This window comes from Canis aureus, chromosome 18 (assembly GCF_053574225.1).
Source record: "Canis aureus isolate CA01 chromosome 18, VMU_Caureus_v.1.0, whole genome shotgun sequence".
NCBI lineage: Eukaryota > Metazoa > Chordata > Mammalia > Carnivora > Canidae > Canis > Canis aureus.
In genome coordinates, this window is record NC_135628.1 from 8,375,745 (window position 1) to 8,389,958 (window position 14,214).

The 14,214-nt window shown below is 40.6% G+C and overlaps 1 protein-coding gene and 1 long non-coding RNA gene across 49 annotated transcripts in view; one reads left to right on the plus strand and one right to left on the minus strand.

Annotated features, from left to right (window-relative positions):
• The window catches only part of LOC144288544 (uncharacterized), a 493,091-nt gene extending 483,891 nt beyond the window's left edge, over positions 1 to 9,200 (minus strand). For 9 of the 48 annotated variants that reach the window (XR_013356434.1, XR_013356459.1, XR_013356457.1 and 6 more), the window contains exons 1-2: positions 8,990 to 9,174; positions 8,384 to 8,459 (exon numbers count right to left, since the gene is read on the minus strand). This is a non-coding gene — a long non-coding RNA (uncharacterized LOC144288544). Of the gene's footprint in view, positions 1 to 2,857; positions 3,632 to 5,535; positions 5,606 to 6,875; positions 8,177 to 8,383; positions 8,460 to 8,772 lie in introns of those variants that run through there. The other 39 variants (XR_013356452.1, XR_013356435.1, XR_013356462.1 and 36 more) reach the window with 30 other exon arrangements.
• Positions 9,145 to 11,179, plus strand: SMIM30 (small integral membrane protein 30). The gene is made up of 3 exons (XM_077856114.1): positions 9,145 to 9,289; positions 9,669 to 9,762; positions 10,281 to 11,179. Exon 3 carries the CDS (start codon positions 10,330 to 10,332, stop codon positions 10,507 to 10,509), a length of 180 nt encoding a protein of 59 aa, XP_077712240.1. The 5' UTR covers positions 9,145 to 9,289; positions 9,669 to 9,762; positions 10,281 to 10,329; the 3' UTR covers positions 10,510 to 11,179.
• The last annotated feature ends 3,035 nt before the right edge of the window (positions 11,180 to 14,214 follow it).

Here is a 14,214-nt window from a genome sequence, read left to right on the forward strand (position 1 = left end):
TGAATAGCATTGTATGGGACTTTTTCCTCAATTGAACCAGTTTCAATCATTTTTTTAAATAACGTATTCTATTTTTAAAGAATTTTCCCTTGAAGAGAAAATCTGCTAACTTCCTTGAATAAAATCATTCTTCCAGAAAGTAAGATTATTTTGTCCTAATTTTTATGAAGAATTTTAATCCTAATAATAGCACTTTTAGAATATCTACAGACAAGTAGCCTGTTGGCATAATGGACTCAAGGAACAGATTTATAAACAATCAAAGTATTATAGGCAAGGAGTAAAGAAACTTTATTGTTGCTCTCCAGCTCGCCATTTCATAGCATAAATCACTCCATGACACAGCAACTGATAGTATACCATAAAGTTCTCTACCTAGACCATCTATATGATTTAGCAAAAGAAATAAGTTTAAAAACTGAAAAGTGACTGATCATAATATGTCAACTGAAAATTCACAATAAATGTCTACATAAAAGGTTCAGGTACTCATTCAAGTTTCCAAGCTCAGTTTAAAGTCACCACTCCCACCTATTGCTTACCATAAAAACTCCAGTCCTATACATTCTATCATGTATAAATTGACTCTAGATAAAAGGCATTACCAAATGAACAAGCTGAGATATCCAGAGATTCAGAGTCTGAAAAATGAGTGATTTACTCAGAAAGTTGCCAGATACAAATTTTTTAAGTCTTTCGATTTAAGGGAAATCAAGCGAAGATCAGTTGGGGCATGATTCATTCTCCTATGTTATTTGCATTTTCTATCTGGTATTTTTTTAATTTTATAAATTTTATGCTGTTTCCATAGTTACCAGCTCTTAATCATAATGAACACCTGGTCTATACAGAGGAATTAATATTTCCTTATGAACTGTTTGAACTTATTGTTAATAGCCTCTCTATACTTTGACAGTGACTAGTTTAAGTTTCTGACCTGTAAGCAAAGATTTTCAAAAGGTTCTTTTCACTTTATTTTCTTTCTTTTTGAATCTTATATATTATGTAAACTTCAGTGGTTTTATGATAGTTGAGATTTGCCAATGCATCACAATCTATATTTCTGACATGTCATATCTGTATCACTAAGTGTGCTGCTCTGTCTGGATCAGACATACTTAAAAAAGAAAGAAAACTTTTGTGTATGTATATATTAAATCTAAGCCAAAATCAATTGACAAATTAGGCAAATATTGGTACTCATTCATCAAATTCAGGACTAAAGAAGAGTACACAAACACCAACAACTCCTCAATGACTCATCATGGTTAGGTTTCCTAAGCAACACTAACTAGAGCACTTTACTTCAAAGAAAATTAAAATGGCGTTTGATCCTCTGGACATCTTCCATATAAAAACATACAGGTTTGAACATCAACCATACTTTAATTACAACTTTTTTAGGGGCGCTTTGGTTGCTCAGCCCTTTAAGTGCCTGACTCTTGATCAATTCATGATCTCTGGGTTGTGAGATTGATCCCCACAGTGGGCTCTGCCCTAGGCAAGAAGCCTGCTTAAGATTCTTTCTCTTTCTCCCTCTGCCCTCCCCCACTCCCTTTCCTTCTCTCTCCCCCCTCCCCTATAAAAAAATTTTTTAAGCATATGAGCAATGATATAAGACAAGTATAGACTTGTCCTAGGCCCATATCCTGACTCTACCACTCACTAGTTAGATAACCTTAGATAAGTTACTTAACTATGTCTCAGTTTCCTCATTGTGACAGGGTATAGTAATGATATTTCCTTCAGAAAATTATTTTAAGGAGTAAAATATTTTAATATTTTAAGAAGTTAGATAATTTGTACAAATTCAAAATTCGTAAGCGAAGAGATAAATTTGGGGCCTCCAATGGCCTCTCCAAAAACAATGTTCTTAATCAGCCCACTAGCACAGTGAATAAAGTGCTATATAAGAGATAATCTTACAACTTTTCAAAACTATAAATGTGTCCCATCCAAGAATTCTTAACCTACTCTTAGAAGCCCATCAGTATAGGTAAAATTTGAATTTGCCAGTACCTATAGGCTGGGTTCCTCTAATTCCCTGGATACCATAGATTTGTGCGTGTAACTGATTCCCATAGATTACTGAGGTTCACTGGTGGAAGTGAGTGCCACATCTGCAGTAGGCTCTAGATGGTGCCTGGAACCACATCAACAATGACATCTGCAGCTTGCCCATATACCTCTGTAAGATGCTGCCACCAGTTAGCCTCAACAGGTGTTCTTTCTGCAGTGGCTGAACAGCTATGGAAAGTGCTACTTATCCCATCCTGTTTTCCTAATGATTAGTTAGCTCTTATGTAATGATCTCAGTGATAAGTCTCCTGTTTTTCATGGAAACTGTGGAAGGAGCCTCAGTGTCCATCGAAAGATGAATGGATAAAGAAGATGTATTGTATACATTGTATTCCATTGTATACAATGGAATATTACTCAACCATTAGAAATGACAAATACCTACCATTTGCTTCAACGTGGATGGAACTGGAGGGTATTATGCTGAGTGAAATAAGTCAATCGGAGAAGGACAAACATTATATGTTCTCATTCATTTGGGGAATATAAATAATAGTGAAAGGGAATAGAAGGGAAGGGAGAAGAAATGGGTAGGAAATATCAGAAAGGGGGATCCCTGGGTGGCGCAGCGGTTTGGCGCCTGCCTTTGGCCCAGGGCGCGATCCTGGAGACCCGGGATCGAATCCCACATCGGGCTCCCGGTGCATGGAGCCTGCTTCTCCCTCTGCCTGTGTCTCTGCCTCTCTCTCTCTCTCTCTGTGAGACTATCATAAATAAATAAAAATTAAAAAAAAAAAGGAAATATCAGAAAGGGAGACAGAACATAAAGACTCCTAACTCTGGGAAACGAACTAGGGATGGTGGAAGGGGAGGTGGGTGGGGGGTGGGGGTGAATGGGTGACGGGCACTGAGGAGGGCACTTGACAGGATGAGCAATGGGTGTTATTCTGTATGTTGGCAAATTGAACACCAATAAAAAATAAAATTATTTAAAAAAAAGAAAATACAGGCCAGCTCTGGGTTAGTCTTTTTTAATTGTGAAGCTCCAATTAAATGCCTCTATTCACCTGGCTTGGCTCAATTACTAATGAGAAAATCTGGATTTTTATGAATTCCCTGACACATACGCTGCAAAATCCTGATATTAGCCCATCCTGCTTTTTCTGATGGACCCCAGAAGTGTCTTCATTCAGGGCCTACCAATGACTCAATTGTAATACTTTTCCATTCTTCTCTGAAACCGTTTCTTTGGTAACAACTGACTTGATAAATTTTGCCTTCTACTGCTCAGATAAGTGACCAAAACAATGTTCTTCGTCTCTGAATATCACAGGCTACCAGTGGTCTCTTATTTTAGTGAAGGATGGTGTACTGTAGGCTTAGCTTCTCTTAAACTGAAAGACTAAATTCTGGATTTGATAACCCTAGATACTTAATGCTAAAGAGGAACTATATAAAAGCCTGCAGGAGCATTCAGACAGCTTGAGGGAGAAAATGGAATGTGGCAATGCTTCAGAAGAATTGTGGTTCATGTGGCTTCCAAATATGTTCACAGTGAGAACTTGTTGCTGGCAGATGCTAGGCACAGAAGAAGCTGCTCATCTCTCTAGCACTGTTAAGGAAATGATGGTCTCTTTTAGAAGAGGGACTACATAGTACAACATGCCAGTTATTGTCCTGGTCTATGATCTAGACAAAATATCTAAATCTGAGTTATAGCTAGATAATAGTTCATTAGGATGGCTTTAGGCATATTAAAAGTCAAAAAAGGAGGTCTGGGTCAAAGGAGTGGAAGAGATTCTTATATTTATTGTATTCCAGGAATTAATCCTTATCTCTATATCACTTAATACTAATAACCCCTGGGTTTATATTTCCAATTACACTGTACCTCATTAACTAATGAAAATCATTTATATGACCCTTGACTTACAAGTCAAAAACAAACTTTAAGAAGAAACAATCACGATTTTTTTGTGAGCTATTTGAGAAAATAGAGAGCTTTTTCATCTGTGGAGTATAAGCAAATGAGGTCTAAGTAGGGATTACAGGAAGTATTTGTCCTTTTCAGATAGTAAACCTTACTGATGCTAATGGAGTAAGGTAAAAATCTTGGTACCATGTTCACTCACTGTGTGAAGTACCATTTCTCAGGCATAATATAAAAAGAATTTCTATCCGTCCTACAAGATCCACAATTAATTATCCCTAACAATCAAAAGTAATACATTCCTCTGAGTCCGGAGTCTCAATTATTACAATTCCCTTTTAGCAAAGCTTCTAATGTTGCCTTTTACTTTGCTGCAATTTATGGGAAAAGCAGTACAGTTACAGATTAGCTACTATAATTAGAAACAGAATTCAAAAGGAATTAAGAGTGTTTGCTTGCTTGTTGCATTTTCCATAGAGATCATTCCAGCCGAATGATTTCTTGAGGCTATTCACCCATGTCTTCACCCTTTCAACTATTTTTTCAAAACTTCCTGCATCCAATATAATGAATTAATGATGTAATACCAGCTAGGTGAAGAATGGGTTTTAAACATAAATATAACGCCCAGTAGGTACAAAATAGTTAAAAAGAAACTGCCATCAAGGCAACAACTGGGTGGTGTTTTATCACTACCACAGACTTAGAGTAATAGAATATTTCTAATCAGCCCTCAATCCAAAACCTAGGGGGCCTAAAATGCGTCTGCAGCCAAGGTTCCACGAGCATTTGCTATATACTATGCAGAACAGCACATTCACAGTGAGTGTGAGAGACCTCGTATTTCATGGATTTGAGTAACAGCAAATAGTAACAAATTAAATAGTTAATATTCAGTGAGGGCTTACTCCATGCCAGCTTCTAATCCCAGGAATGCCTTTAATCCTCATACTGTACGTATCAAATAGATACTGCTCTACCCAATTTTATAGATAGATAAACTGAGTCTTAGAAAGGTTTAGTATTGTCATACAGCTAATAAGCAGCCGAGATAGAATTCTAACCAAGCACTTTGACCCAGAGACCCTAACTCTTAACCACTAACCAGAGATATAGAAATAGAATTAAAGCGGGAATTGAGGAGTATTGATCTCTTGTCATTTTTTTGGTCACTTTTTTTTTTAAGATTTTATTTATTCATTAGAGGCAGAGAGAGAGAGAGAGAGAGAGAGAGAGAGAGAGGGGCAGAGACACAGGCAGAGGGAGAAACAGGAACCATGCAGAGAGCCCAACGTGGGACTGGATCCTGGGACCCCGGGATCACGCCCTGGGCTGAAGGCAGCACTAAACTGCTGAGGGACCCGGGCTGTCTTTTCGGTCACTTTTAAAACGTTTCATTTAATCCTCTCACAATGCATTTTGTAAAAGGAAACTGAGTCTCAGAGAGAATAAACACCCAAATCCACAAAGCCAGCAAGGGGAAAAAAAGGAATATTCCTTATACTACACCATACTAGCTCTCTGCAGCTTGAAGACTAAACTGAGTGGCAGATATAAAAACAGAAATCTCACTTCAATCTACATACCAGTGCTGTTATAAGACAGTGACCAGTGGAACCTGCCTTGTAGAGATGCTGACAGGAAAAAGAAAAGAATCTATAAATAACACAAAACATAAAACAAGATATTTAGAGGAAAAGGACCTAATCATTAAGACACTGCAGTTTTGGGGTGTTTGTGTATATGTCTGTGTGCATATATACACATACACATGTGGGTGAACTCCTTACTTTTTGGATTCATTCCATTCTAAACTACACCTTTCATTTTGTTCATGAAATCTGGAGTGGTTCTCAACTAGGGACAGTATCGACAATCAAAGAGTTGTTTGGCAACGTGTGAGGGCAGCTGGTAGTCCTCATGACTGGGGGATCCTACTGGCACCTAGTGGGCATGGGCTACAGATACTAAACATCTTGCAGTATTGTGTCTGCACAACAAAGCATTGTCCTACCAAAAATGCCAATACTGTTTGTCCAACATTAAGAAGTATTTAAAGGAACCTTTCGAACCTTTCAAGTATTGCTAAGGAAAAAAATACATGATCCAGGTAGACTTAATCAACATTTTTGTCAAAGTACTGATGCTCCAAGTGGACAGAGGAAGTTAAGTAGGGATCTTTATAGACAGGTTCCTGAACAAATTACATTGTTTTAGATGCTTACTACATGTTATTTGTACATAAATAATATTATAGGGGAAATATGTAAGCCCAAATTTGGAATGAAGACTCAAAGTAAGCTCAGTCTAGATCATCAAGGATCTTTATATTTTAGCCCAAAAGCTGACTTCCTACATATAAGGTAGTTTCTACCACGAGCAGTATAAAGGTAAGTAAACAGTAATCAAATTGTAGTTATACTAATATTATTCAATCACAAAATACCTTCTAAGTATGTATCATGCTAGACACTGTTCTAGTAGATGGGAACTCAGTAGTGAATAAAACAGGAATATTTCCTGCCCTTCATGGAATTTTCACTCTATTTGTTTACCTACTACACATATAAATAAATACATATATAATTTCAGTTAGTGATAGGCACTATGAAGAAAAAATAAGGCAAGAAAGTGGATAGACAGTAATGGAAGAGGTATCTTTTGTGACGTACTCTGGGAAGAAGACGATATTTAAGCAGAACCTTGAAGGACACTGAGAAAACAGCCACTAAAGAGCCAGAAAAGTATTACTGGCAGAGGCAACAGCAAGGGCAAATTCAATAGGAAACAAAATGGGCACGTTTAAGAAATAGCAAACAGGTGAATGTAATTGAAATGGATACGCACGAGTGAGTGGTGGGTTGGCATCAGAGAAGCATAGAGAGACCAGAATGTAGAGCTTTTTGAGTCTTGATAGAGTCTGGACTTCAGCTTAACGTGTCAGAAATGGAGAGTTTCAAGCAAAGGAAAAAATGATCTAATTTTTTTTTTTTTTTTTTGAATACTAGGGTAGTAAGAAAAAACTGAGAACTAGGATACCATACTACTTGGATACTGGGACTGGGATAAGGCACACAAAAGCATATATGGCAACACCTTTGCCAAATTGCCCGAGTGGGATGGGTGCTTGTTAGAGAAAGCTAACTTTATTTTAAAACTACTTGGGCTTGGGGGGTCCCTGGGTGGCTCAGGGTGTGATCACGCCTCCCTTCAGCCCAGGGTGTGATCCTGGGATGGAGTCCCACGTTGCGCTCCCTGCATGGAGCCTGCTTCTCCCTCTGCCTGTGTCTCTGCCTCTCTATATTTAATTTATAAATAAAATCTTTTTATAAATAAATAAATAATAAATAAATAAATCAAACTACCTGGGCCCAAAACACTGCTGCACAAACAACTTCAGCCACCCTGTTTCAGACGATTCAGGTCATGAAATGACCTCTTAATATTTTCCAAAAAAAAAGGCATTTTACCATCCACAGACTCTCCAAACTTCAAACCATCATCTTCAACCTTGACACACCTGAAACAGACCTGTAATAACACTTAACTTCAAAGTCCTCCTTGCTGACTTGGGCTAACTGAAATAAAGGGGGGGGGGGGGGGAATTCCCAAAGTGTTCACGCTCAACTACAAGGGAATGTTTCCTAGTACATTTCGAAGTACTTGATTAGAAATAGGCAAGACTAACAGCTCCAAGCAAATGAGGCCAGAGGCCAAGGCAGAACTTTAAAAAAATAATAATAATCCAGGGGATCCCTGGGTAGCTCGGCGGTTTAACACCTGCCTTTGGCCCAGGGCGCGATCCTGGAGTTCCAGGATCGAGTCCCCCGTCGGGCTCCCAGTGGAACCTGCTTCTTCCTCTGCCTGTGTCTGCCTCTCTCTCTAGTTCTATCATAAATATAAATAAATAAATAAATAATCAATCAATCAATCAATCCAGGTTAGGGAAGCAATGCTAACCACACTATTTGTGGAGTCATCCTCGGATTTCCGATACGCAAGAGGCCTTGGTTTGGCTTATTTGGCATTTGTCTCAATTTAGCTATTTATTTGTTTGTGTATTTATATAATTACGATTACTTATTCAAATGTATTTGAATGTATGTACTTATCAAATTCATTTATTTGATGTTTGTATTTATTCAAATAATCACGATCGGCCAGTTCTACTGCGGGGGGGCGTGTTAGGAGGTAGGACTATGAAGCTTTGCCGTCGGTCTAGAGAGACTGGTAACATTTAAGGGAAAAGAAAAAAAATATATATATATATATATATACATATAAGATGCGAGGTCGCATGTCGCCGAGCTGAAGGTGCAGGCGGGGCGGCGACTTCACCCCTATAACCCGCGCCACCAGGAACTTACAACCTGCGGGGGGGGGGGGGGGGGGGGTGCCAAGGGAATCGTCGCACGGGCGCCTGCGGAGGCTCACCTGAGGGCTTCACAGGGACCGCACGTCAAGGGTGCCCCTCAGCAAGGGTGGCCTTCCCCACGCAAACAACTCGTTCCTGATTTAAAAAAAAAAAAAAAAAAAGCAGTCACCTCACGTCTTCTCAGCAGGACCCGGGGGCGGTCAGGTCAGGGTGGGTGTGGTGGAAACGGGGAGACGCCACGAAGCGCGCCCCACACGCGCTCCCGAACGACGGGGGCCGGTCCTCCCCGCTCCGGAGCCCCGACACAGCACATCGTCCCACAAACCACTTTTCCTACACTTTGCTTTTCCCTACAAATGCCTTTCACGCCTCCCAACCACGTCTAATCCAACGTGTTCTCTCACACACGCACACCCCCCCCCCATTGCTTAAAAGGGGATCAACGAACAGGTCACAGGGCACATCGGGAGGATGGTGACGGGGGATTCCCCCGCCGCAAAACGCTGGAGGCCGCTCGTTTCACAGGGTCCGAGGCAGACGGCTGTGCTCGGGCGCTATCTTCCCGCGGTCGTGTCTTCATTTTAGTCGCAGAAAAAAAAAAAAAAAAAGAACTACTTGTATGTCTTAAAACGTTAAGCGGGTAAAGAAAAAAAAAAAATACTTGCTGTCAGGTCTTCGTCTCCTTTCTGAGAGAGCGTTTGGGACAAACACACTAAACCACTTCACCGGTAACACGTTGCGCCGCCGCGGGAGGACGCCCCGCACGCTCGCTCCGGCTCGTCGCCCGCACGGCGCGCCCGTCCCTCCCTCAGCCAGGCGCGCGTCCCGGGGAGCCGTCGGCAGCGGGGATTGTGGGAAGTGTAGTCCGGAGGCCCCGCCCACTACGTCGGCAGCGGGGATTGTGGGAAGTGTAGTCCGGAGGCCCCGCCCTCTCCGCCATTCCTCTAATGGCCGCTTCCAGGAAGGTAAGGTGCCAACTCCTCCCCGGAGGGTATTTGGGGTCGCTTCGGTGTGTTTGTAAAGCGGGGGGGGGGGGGGGTCCGGTTTGCACCGCGCGGGGGCGAAGCAGGGATTGTTCTTAAGGTCTTAATGTGAAGGCCTGGCGGGAACTGGTCTCGGGGTTCGATTTATTTGGACGTTGATCCCCGTGCGGGCGGAGTGACCAACTTTAAGTCTAGTTCTGCTGCCTGAACGACGAGCTCGTCCCGCGGGTTAGTGACCCTCCCTCCGTCGTGCGTTCGCGCCCCTCTCTCGCTCTGCGCGGACCCTGGCCGCCTCCCGGATGAGGACGCTGATGGTGGGGATGGGGAGTAGATCCTAAATCCCCCCCTGTTGCGATCGCAGGCTCCGTCACGTGGCACCTCTTAGCCTCGGCGCCCCAACTCCGGGAAGGGGCAGTTTCCAATCGGATACGCTCCACACGCACATCCTTCCTTTGGTAAGTTTACACGAATTCCCCACGACCTCACGGACTTCTGCGTTGCATGACTTTTGCCAGACCGGTCTGCATCGCCTGGATGACAGAAATGCTAAGAAAATGTAAATTTTTATTTATTTATTTATTTATTTATTTATTTATTTATTTATTTATTTTTACTTAACTTTTAGGATGTTTTAAGTTTCCGAGTGCCTGCTGTGTTTTCCCTTTGTTCTTCATTCCGTTCAGTTTGCTTAGCCGATTCACGACGTTGGCACGATAGCGTGTGGGAAAATTGCTGGAGTCGAGGGATGATCATGAAAAGGGGAGGTTAGCCCCAAAAGGCCATTCTTTAAATGCCTTTTGTCGACTTCCCCTCTTTTTTTTTTTTTTTTTTTTTTTCCTACCATAAAATGAGGAGAGGGGTCTGAAATTTACATTGAAAAGGTGTGTGGATTGCTACTGATGGATTTTTACTGTCCTCTGGAAAGGTGGGAATTTCTAACGGTTCCTTTTTTGTTTCCTTGTCTGGTTTCTAGAAACCTTCAGCCCTCAAGATCCGGAGATAACCTGGAAGATCCCAACATCATGACCTCAGTTTCAACACAGTTGTTCTTGGTCGTCATTTCACTGCTTTTGGTGCTGCCGGTGGTTGAAGCAGTAGAAGCTGGAGATGCAATCGCTCTCCTGTTAGGTGTGGCTCTCAGCATTACAGGCATTTGTGCCTGTTTGGGCGTCTATGCACGAAAGAGGAATGGACAAATGTGATTTTGATGGGCCTTCTGAATCAGACCTTGCCCGGAAAACCTTTGTGTTATTGAGGTTAAAAACTGAGCTTTAGTGTCTAGAAGATCCCACGAAATAGGGTATTTTCACATTCTTAATTATCTCCCTGTAAGTGGGAACAAATTGATACGTGTTCAGTGGTGGTGGTGGGGGGTTCATCACAACAAATAATACACTGAAAAAAGTAGTCTATAATTCATATGTGCTAGTTAGAAAAAGGGTCAAAGAAGTCAGATGACTGAAATATTCATATTATTTCATAGTTTCAGAGTTTTCAAAGTGAAATAGGAAGAAGGAAACCCTTACCCAGAATCCTAGGAAATTGCCCGTGCCTCCTCCATCACTGAGGAGTCTTTTCTCCATATTTTTATTAGTTTTTCGTTTTGTTATCTCCCAAATTAATATTGTATTTAGATATTAAATACAGTCAGTCAGAGATTAAAATTTTTATTTCTTGGGGGGAGAAGTAAGAAAAATGTATTCAATGTATCTAATGTTGAAATGAAGAAAATATTTAATGTAAAAAAGTTACTTTATATTAACATTGAAATGGAGACGAGATTTAATGTAAAAAAAAAAAGCTTTATACTAACTGAGTTAACATTTCCATCATGAGAAGTACTATGTTAAATATAAACCCATTATGTTTTAAGTTAATGTGTGATGTTCATTTCTGTTTATATCTTCGTATAGACTTTTATGTCAGCTAAGTGGTGGAATGCCTTACCGTAAGTGATCACATTAGCTTATAAAAGCACTATCAGTGATAAATGAGAAATGGACAGGATCAAGGTAGGAGAAGCCCCTGGTAGAGAATCCACAGATACAGAAGGAAAAGTTAATGGCCTATACTGATTTTTATACTAACCAGATGAGATGTACCCTCTCTGACCTTAATACTCAAAATGTCCTCAAACTAGCATTATCACCTGGCTTCTTGTTAGAATCTCAGACTTCATCCAAACCAATTGGATCAAACTACATGAGGGTCCTACTGGAAGCAAGTAATCAAGTTTTTTACTGAAACCATGCATTATCCAATCTAGCTCTCCACATAACATTGAGAGTCTTAATTTTGATTAGAAAACAAGCAGCAGCAACCTGAAACCCTCTTTATAGTGGCATCCTGCAGGTTGAGCTCACTTGGCTTGCATGGGAAATTGGGTAGAGGGTAGGAGTAAGAGACAGCCATGCTATTCAGGCAGAAACTGCGTGGATCTGTTTTTGTCGTAGCTGATTTATTTTTTCAAAAGAGAATGCACTAACATTTTTGTTCAGATAAATTGGCAGTTACACATTGTGTAATTAATAGAACTTAATTTTACATGCTTTTTTTTTCATTTTATTTAAGGATTTTATTTATTCATGAGAGACACAGAGAGAGAGGCAGAGACAGGCAGAGGGAGAAGCAGACTCCATGTAGGGATCCCAATGCGGGACTCAATCCCAGGACTCCAGGATCGCTCCCTGGGCCGAAGGCAGGCGCTAAACCGCTGAGCCACCCACAGATCCCCAACATGTTTTTTTTTTAAAGATGGAAATAGGAATGCAGATTGTGGAATGGTTGGTCTTAGCTCATGAACCAGCCCATTGATTATGGTGTAGAGAGGCTGCTGCTACTTCCTTGTACATCTGAACTTTTTCACTGGCATTAGGAGAAGTCAAAAAGTACATTTTAAGTCACGGTGCATTGGTCATTTTGTCACCTTCAGATACTATTTTTTAAATGATCAAAATAAGACTACAAGCAAACATTCTTTAATGAACAATGTATTTCCAGAGGTATCTAGAAAGAAAACTGCTATTTTCTTGTTTTGCCCTTAAAAGTGGAAAATTATCATGAGGTAGCACTCAAATTTTGACAGATAGGATGAGGAATGCCTTCTCTATTTTTAGCTTCTTTTCTACACAGGCTGGATTATGTGGTTTTAGCCTGAAAAGAACAGAAACTTACAGTGGCTCTTAGCCTTTTAAGGTCTACTAGCTCCTTTGAGAGTCTGATGAAAACATGCTTGCATTTTTAGATTAATTTCAAGTAGTTCACGGAACTGAAGCCCGTCCAGAAATCCAAATTAAAAATTTCTGTGCTTTTTTGGTTTTGGGTTTTTTTGTTTTTTTTTAAGATTCTTTCAGATTTCTGGATTTGCTCTGATGGATAACACCTGCTGTGAAGCAGGTAATAAGAAGAATGAGATGGACACATATCCCCCAAGGGCCAGCATACTTTATAGATGTCTACTAAATGCTCTCTGCATGCTAGCTCAGTTAAGTTTAGTTACAAAGGCAGAACACTACTAGTTAAAATCAACAAGAAGGTCTAGTAACCCACCAATTCCTCTGACATCCAAAATCAGTGTGTTTCCTGTATCACTTCTTTCTGGCTGCTTTCAAGATTTTTTTTTCTCTTCTTAATTTTCAAAAGGTCGATATGATGTGTCTTGGCATGAATATGTTTGGGTCCTGTTTGGGGTTTGCTCATCTTTTTGAACCTATAGGGGTATGTCATTTCCCAAATTTAGGTAATTTTCAACCATTATTTTTTCAAATACTCTTTCAGCCCCCTCCACTTTATCCTTTCCTTCTGTGACTCCAGTGACCCAGTTAGATCTTTTGTTGCAGTCTTAACTTGTCCTTAAGGCTTTTTTTCTTTTCAGTCTTTTTTCTCTGTTGTTCATACTGGGTAATTTCTAGTTGTCCTATTCTCAGGTTCACTGATTATGCCCATGCATTGTTTAGTTCTAAATTTTTCCATTTGATTTTCTTTATAGCTTCTTTTTCTTTGGTGAGACTTGATATTTTTTCCCTTGTCTAGCGTGTTTATAATTGTTCATTGAACTTTTATGTTGGCTGCTTCAAAACCCTTGTCATAGTTCTAACATCTATGTCATTTCAGTATCAGCATCTGTTGATTATCTTGTCTCGTTCAAGTTGAGATCTTCCTTGGAATGATGAGTGATTTCCATTAATACCTGGACATTTTGAGTATTATATTAAAGACTGGGTCATCTTTAATGGTTGTATTTTAGCAGGCCTCTGACAATGCTGCCTCAGGGCAAGGGAGATTGTAGTCTCCTTACTACCAGATAGGGGTAGATGTCCAGGGACACATACTGCTCCCCACATGCCCTCCAATGACCCTAAAGTTAGGGTCCAAACTTTCTACATGGTCTCCACTGGCCCATGGCCACATCTGAGCCCACTGGCATTTCTGGGTTGCCACCTTCAGAGTACCTAGTACCTAGTCAGAGATTTAGGAGGAAAAAGAAAATTCAGAGCATTCACCACTATGTCTTCTGGACCTGAGGTTCCTAGCTGGTTGGCCTTCTTTCTATGTTTCAGAATCCAGTTTCTCTCTTTATTTGAGAGAGCACATATGAGCAAGTGCAGGGAGGGGCAAAGGGGGAAAGAATCTGAAGCAGACTCGACACTGAGTGCAGAGCCCAACACTGGGCTCATTTCACAACCCTAAGACCATGACCTGAGCTGAAACCAAGAATCAGACACCCAACCAACTGAACCACCCAGGTGCCCTTCCTTTCAGTATCTCACATTTGTTTTATACATAATGTCCAGGGTTTTTAGCTGTATTTAGGGGAAGAAATAAGAAAAAGGATGTCTACTCCCATCTTCCTAGAATCAAACGTCTCCTCAGTGCGTATTTAAAGAGTGAATTTTCTGGAGAAAGAA